This window comes from Wolffia australiana, chromosome 18 (genome assembly GCF_029677425.1).
Source record: "Wolffia australiana isolate 7733 chromosome 18, ASM2967742v1".
In the NCBI taxonomy this organism is placed as follows: Eukaryota; Viridiplantae; Streptophyta; class Magnoliopsida; order Alismatales; family Araceae; genus Wolffia; species Wolffia australiana.
The window spans coordinates 5,651,366-5,657,673 of NC_135852.1; the positions used below are offsets into that span (position 1 = coordinate 5,651,366).

At 40.4% G+C, this 6,308-nt stretch overlaps 1 protein-coding gene across 2 annotated transcripts; it reads right to left on the reverse strand.

The window, feature by feature from the left end:
- Positions 1-1,437: 1,437 nt before the first annotated feature.
- LCB1 (long-chain base1) lies at positions 1,438-4,609 on the reverse strand. 2 transcript variants are annotated; one of them, XM_078589895.1, is made up of 13 exons: positions 4,344-4,609; positions 3,993-4,173; positions 3,805-3,899; positions 3,624-3,715; positions 3,410-3,503; positions 3,260-3,332; positions 2,993-3,125; positions 2,657-2,831; positions 2,431-2,571; positions 2,261-2,356; positions 2,047-2,188; positions 1,825-1,952; positions 1,438-1,733 (listed from the first exon to the last, which is right to left on the reverse strand). In XM_078589895.1, exons 2-13 carry the CDS (start codon positions 4,096-4,098, stop codon positions 1,557-1,559), a joined length of 1,452 nt encoding a protein of 483 aa, XP_078446021.1. In that variant the 5' UTR covers positions 4,099-4,173; positions 4,344-4,609; the 3' UTR covers positions 1,438-1,556. The 2 variants fall into 2 exon arrangements, with proteins under 2 accessions (XP_078446021.1, XP_078446022.1); XM_078589896.1 differs by lacking the exon at positions 4,344-4,609 and having other exon boundaries at positions 3,805-3,925; positions 3,993-4,121.
- Positions 4,610-6,308: the final 1,699 nt, after the last annotated feature.

The following is a 6,308-nucleotide window of genomic DNA, read 5'->3' on the forward strand; positions in this document are numbered from 1 at the left end:
TCTTTTTTTGCAAACCTTAATAGGGCTATCCAAATGCAATCCTATAAGGCCCAAATCCCCGAAGAATTTCTTTCTTGAAACTTCTGGAATAGAAATACAAGAATGCGGGCAAATGAAATCCATAGAGCATGTATTCAATAAAATGCATATCTAAGATTTTACTGATGCATGCTTGATGAACTCCTGAATTCCTAAATTAATATACATTGGTTGTGTTACTTCAATGTTTTAGAATGACTTTAGCTGCCAAATGTAATCTCATCTGGTTCATGAATAAGACATCAAAAGGAAAACCATAAACTTTTAAAATAGAAATCTACTGATTAAAACCATTTTCTATGGTGGACCTTTAGATTAGTACAAATATTATTTGATTTGACTGCTATTGTATTCTTTTGTTTAATTACGTTCTGCTCTTGCATGCTTTAGTTTTCCTTACTTTGAACTGAGTCCAACTTTTATTTTATTGATTAGATTAGCCCCTATCTTAAGTGGGATTGACTTTTGACATTGATTTTTTGATAATCTTATCGTTTTGATATTATATTTTTAATCAAGGCGTATACATATGGATTAGGGGAATTAAAATGAAGAATGGAGCTTTGAGTTTTGATATTTAATTCCAAACGGTAACTCATTATTCATGATATCCAGATTTTGATCTGGATATCATGAATAATGAGTTATATCTCTTAGTTTATAAACTAAACACATTCCAAACGTAGGTTATTCACATTTAGTAACTCGTCAATTAAAATATCAGGATAGTTAGAAGCTCCGAGAATAAAAATGTTATCACGTGAAAAGATTTTGGCCCCAGAGGAGAATCAGTATCCAAACCACGAAAACCTCTATTTCTATTTGTGAAAAAGAAAGAACGGATATGTAATAACATTAAAATTAAATTTTCATAATAACAAGATGGTTAACTTAAAAATATACGAAATGAAACATTCCTAGATTTTTAGACAATATCATGAAATTTATCACGTGGATCTGTCGGATTTCATCTTCTATTTGCTTCCGACCAGAGCCTTAAAGAGAAAAAGTTTGGACGTGATGACGCGAAATCATGAAATAAATTAGCATTATTTCGAGACATGAATTCAAGTGCCATCAATGAAACAACCATTAGAAAGATATATTTAAACTCGGACGACGACAATCTATAAATGCGTTTGATTCTAAGCATAGAGATGATTGATAAGCAATTATATTAAAGATTCTAGAACTATGCAAAGAAATAAATGGATAGGGTGGACAGACAGATAGATAAGTAGGTAGGTAGACGTGGCAATTGAATGACAATCCATTCATTCAATAAGGTAGGTCTACGATTGTTGAGAAGTCGTCAGGACAGCAGTAGCTGACCCAACGGTCACCAGCATTTTTTCCTAGTTTTGAATATTTCGAATACCAAAAAATTAAGGCAGGGGAGAAATAAACAGACAGGAAATGGAAGCTTAAAATTTATTCACAGGGACTCGGTACACTGACTAAACCTCAGCGACCGTTTATTACTAACCTTTGAATTTACCCAATCTTCCATATAATCCTCAGCTGATCTTGGCAAGCGTTTCCGCCGCCACCCTTTTCAAAGCCGCCGCCGCCTTCTCAATATCGTCCACCGTGTGGCCGGCGGAGACGAACAGCCTTAGACCAACCGGCAGGTGGCACTTATCCAGAGTTGACCTCTTCGAAGACACAACAAAGACCCCGTCTTCCTTCAGCACCTGTGTAAAAGGAAGTGAACATAAATCAGACAACAGGGCCTAAAAATAATTTTTTTTTAAAAAAAGAATAAAAGGCGATATGTGCGCTTACTCGGCTTGCTATGTCCTCCAGAAGTTGCAGGTCACCTCGAGCAGCCCCCGTTGACTTTTTCAACGTGAGGAAGACAATGGGGGACAATGGGCTGCTGGAGATGGCCAACCCTGGCACGTCTCCCAGAGCTGAGAAGAATAAACAATCAGCAAAAATAAAGAAGCTTAAACAAATAAATTTCTGATTTTTTATCCTGGATATTGCAGAAATGAAGAGGGTTACCGTTCCGCAGCAGACTTATGTTATCCCTAAGCTGACCCAGTAGGGATGTCTTTTCTTCCAAGTGGTCAATTGCTGAGATGGCGGCACTCGCCAGGTACGGCGGCAGTGAAGCCGAGAAGACATAACCAGAGCTGCTGAGACGCTACAAGTCAACAGAACTCGTTAATAGTGTTGACCAGGCGTGCCAATTACTACTGTTGAACAGATGGCTGACCTGGTGATCAACGACTCTGGTGCTCCCGGTGCAGAAGCCTCCATCGGTCGCCAGCGCCGCCCCCAGCCCGGACGTGATTATGTCTACCTTCTCGATCTAAACGGCCCAATTTAATCATTAATTATTCAGATTTTAGTTTTAAATAGTAATCAAAGGAGGAGAAGACTCACTGGGACGCCAAAGTGTTCAGAGAGTCCTCTCCCTGTGCTGCCGAGGACACCGAACGAGTTGCTCTCGTCGACGATGATACGGAATAGATACTTCTCCTTCAACTTGATGATTGTATCCAGCGGCGCCACTTGGCCAGAATTCTGTGTCCAGTCCAAAGTCAGAAGATAGAGACTGACCCGTCGTCTTTGGTAGATGAAAAAGTCAACGATGACGCGTCAACAGTACCTGATAAATGGCCTCGACGACGATGTAGCGGCGCACCCGCTTGATGCGCTTATTTCCTTCGGTGATTCTCTCCAGGGTGCTCTCCAATGACGCCATGTCATTGTGCTTGAAGTAAACCACTGTGCTTCTTGACAGATACAACCCATTCTGAACGCCCCAGTGCACACCCTCATCTCTGTTAAACCATAGACGTATCAATCAACAACGATAAATCTAAGGAGAGAGACAGAGAGAGAAAGGGAATTCAAGTTTTAAACGCAAGGGACGGAAGTGTTAATGAATGACTAATCCATATGATAATGGTAAGGCAAAGTATGATTCTGAATGAATACTCACGCGATGATGATATCTCCTTTTTTGCAAAATGCGGGAATGACACTGAAAATTGTGGAAATTCCATAGGAATATAGTACGGAATCAGAAGTCCCGAGGAACTTTGAAATCCTTTCCTCGCAGTCGAGGTGTACATCTACAAAATAACAAAACAAATTGCGGAAAAATAATCCGCTTATAAAAGAAACTAAGAAATAACAGTACTAGTTCAATGTAAATCATAAAATAATGGAATATTTGTATTGTCTTGGAATAAATAAGAGATAGTACCGATTGTTCCGTAGAAACCGCGCGGCCCGCAAGATCCTACACCGTACTTTTCAAGCGAAGCAGTGCAAGATTTCTGCGGTAAATTTGGTGTCAGTAACTGACTTGCAAATTAGAATTTAAAGTTGAAAATAGATATTAATTTGCTCTCACAATCATCTTCTCGTGCCCGATCAATCCAAGATAGTTTGCACAGGCGAAGTTGACAACTTCCTTCCCATCAATGACAGTGTGAGTGCCAGCCGCACTGAAAACACAAAAAATCCTCTTCATTGTTCATCACTACTATCAGACTGAGGAGAAAATTTCCAATGTTTTTCTATATGAGGAAAAAAAAAACTAGGAAGTATTCTGGCTTGTTCTTCACCTCTCGAGGACAGGAGGTTCATACAGCATTTCTTCAGTGATTGGAGGGTGAAGAGGTTCTGGCACCCATTCTTCGCAAAGCTCATCAATTTCCTGCCAAAATACGAAAAATTCAGGGTAATGCCGCAGGAATTTTCGAGCAATTCAGTTCCCAAGTGTTGATCTAACGTATCCGATGTCACCTTCTCGGTAAGCGGCTTTTTGGGATGCTTGTAACTCTTCCTCGAGAGCAGAAACAAGATGACGACGATGAGAAGAACTTCCACGACGAGGTGACCTTCATCAGCAACAAGTAGTCGAGGCCTGCCGGATCAGACTGAGGGGAGATTGCAGAGTCGACGAAGAACAGAGATCAGATGCCGAGTCTCACCGTCTACGTGGACGCCGAAGATGACAGCTCGAGCGAGAGGCGCGTCGAAGGACGACGACAGCCAGTACAGAGCCATCGTCGTCGCATTCATCACCGAGGACGCCATTCAAGATCAGCTAGGGCACCTTCTAACAAACACAATCTTCCTCCTCAGAAGATCTCCCCAGCTAGGGTTTCAATCCTACAAAACCAATCCGTCGCGCCGAAATTGAATCTACAATCCAACAAGAAATTTCCAAAATCGACGGAAAAAAGACGAAAATCTGACGAAAAAGACAACGATCCAAATCCTCGATAATCCACAAATCTCCGATCAATTTACGCAAACAAAAGACTACAAAAACGACTTACCGAGCCACCGAGGACGAAGCAAAACTCACAGATCCCGCTCTTCGCCTCTCGATTCGACTCTTTACCCGCAGCCAGAGCTATTTATAGGCTTCTAGGGAGAGAAATTGGGCCCCGAGGTGGGAAGACAGTAGAATTTAGGAGCATGGACCATAGCCACAGTCAACCTTGGCGACTTCAGTCTGTTTCCCCTTCCAAATTCTTCTTCGACAGCAGACCTCATTCATGGCGCCACCGCCATGGTTAACCCTTCCAACCAGACGTTGAAACGGATCGGCCGGAGGAAGAAGACGACCGCGAGCTCTTATAACCGATAGAGTTGACTTTTCTTGCGTTGACCTCTCCCAAGTCAACGTCACCATTACTCTATTGAGCGCTTGCAAGGACTTAGGCTGTTGGGGCCAATTAGACATGGTCGCGCGGTTCACTTTGAGAGAATCCGTGCGAATTGTGCCTTCTGTTCGGATTTTCCGAAGAGAACGCACAATGAAACGAACCGCAATTCGCACAAACCCCTGTGCGGTTCGTTTTGTGCAAATTGTGCGATTCGTTTTTAGGTAAATTAAAAAAATAAAAAACCCATTCGAACAGCTCCCTCTCTTTCGCTCTCTCCTCTCCTTCTCCCGCTCTCTCCTTCTCCCGCTCTCCCTTGCCAAGTCGGCTCTCGCCAGTCGCCACACGACGCCGACGCCGACACCGACACCGCCGACGCCGCCGACGCTTGCCCTGGTTTGAATCTCGCCACATCCCCACTCCAAAAACTCCGTTTTTCCTTTATTGTTCTATCCGGAGATTTTTCTTTCCTTTATTGTTCTATCATTCTTCATCCTTTCTTCTTTGTTTTTCTTCTCTTCTTCGCCATATTCTTCTTATTCTTGTTTCTTCTCTTATGCCTATTAATTTATCTTCTGTTTCTTTTTTTCTCCTCTTCTTCTTCTTCTTTATTTTCCTATTCTGCCATTGAATCCTCTTCTTTTTTCTCCACCTCGTTTTGCTCTTCTTTGTTTTTTTCTTCCTCTTTCTTCTTCTTTACTTTTACTTTCTTTCTCTTCTTCCTCTTGTTAATTTACCCATTCCACGTTATTATTATTATTTTTCTCTGCCTCGGTTTTCTCTTCTTCTTCTTGTTTCTTGTATTATGCCTAATAATTTATCTTCTTGTTCTTTTTTTCTCTTATTCTTATTCTTTATTTTCCTATTCTACCGAATTATTCTTATTTCCTCCTCGTTATTTTTCTCCTCTTTGTTGATTTTCTCTTCTTCCTCTTCTCTGTTTTTTTTCTCTTCTTATTCTTCTTCGATTTCATTTTCTATGTTTTATTCTCTTTTCTTTTTCTCCTCCTTGTTTTTCTCTTCTTCTTCTTCCTGTATTTTTTTTCTCTACCCTTTTCTTCCCTCCTTCATATTCTTTTTCGTCCTGTTTCTTGTCTTATGCGTAATAATTTATCTTCTTGTTCTTTTTTTCTCTTATTCTAATTCTTTATTTTCCTATTCTACCGAATTATTCTTATTTTCTCCTCGTTAATTTTCTCCTCTTTGTTAATTTCTCTTCTTCCTCTTCTCTGTTTTTTTTCTCTTCTTATTCTTCTTTGATTTCCTATTCTATGTTTTATTCTCTTTTCTTTTTCTCCTCCTTGTTTTTCTCTTCTTCTTCTTCCTGTATTTTCTTTCTCTGCCCTTTTCTTCCCTCCTTCATATTCTTCTTCGTCTTTCATCATCATGCGCAGTTCTCTATGATCATCATCTGATCATCTTTCATCGTCATGCGCAGGTCTCTTGTAGTTGGAGGGGTCTTGCAGGGCAAGAGAGGTTGATTAGTGAAATAAGAAGAATCCACCAGGTAATTTCAAATGAAGCTATATATGTAATCTATTGCCGGTGAAAATTGGATGAATAAGAACTGATATGACTAGTGAAATATCTTGGTGAACCCCCATATATATATGAAATAAAAATTTCTGATGAAAT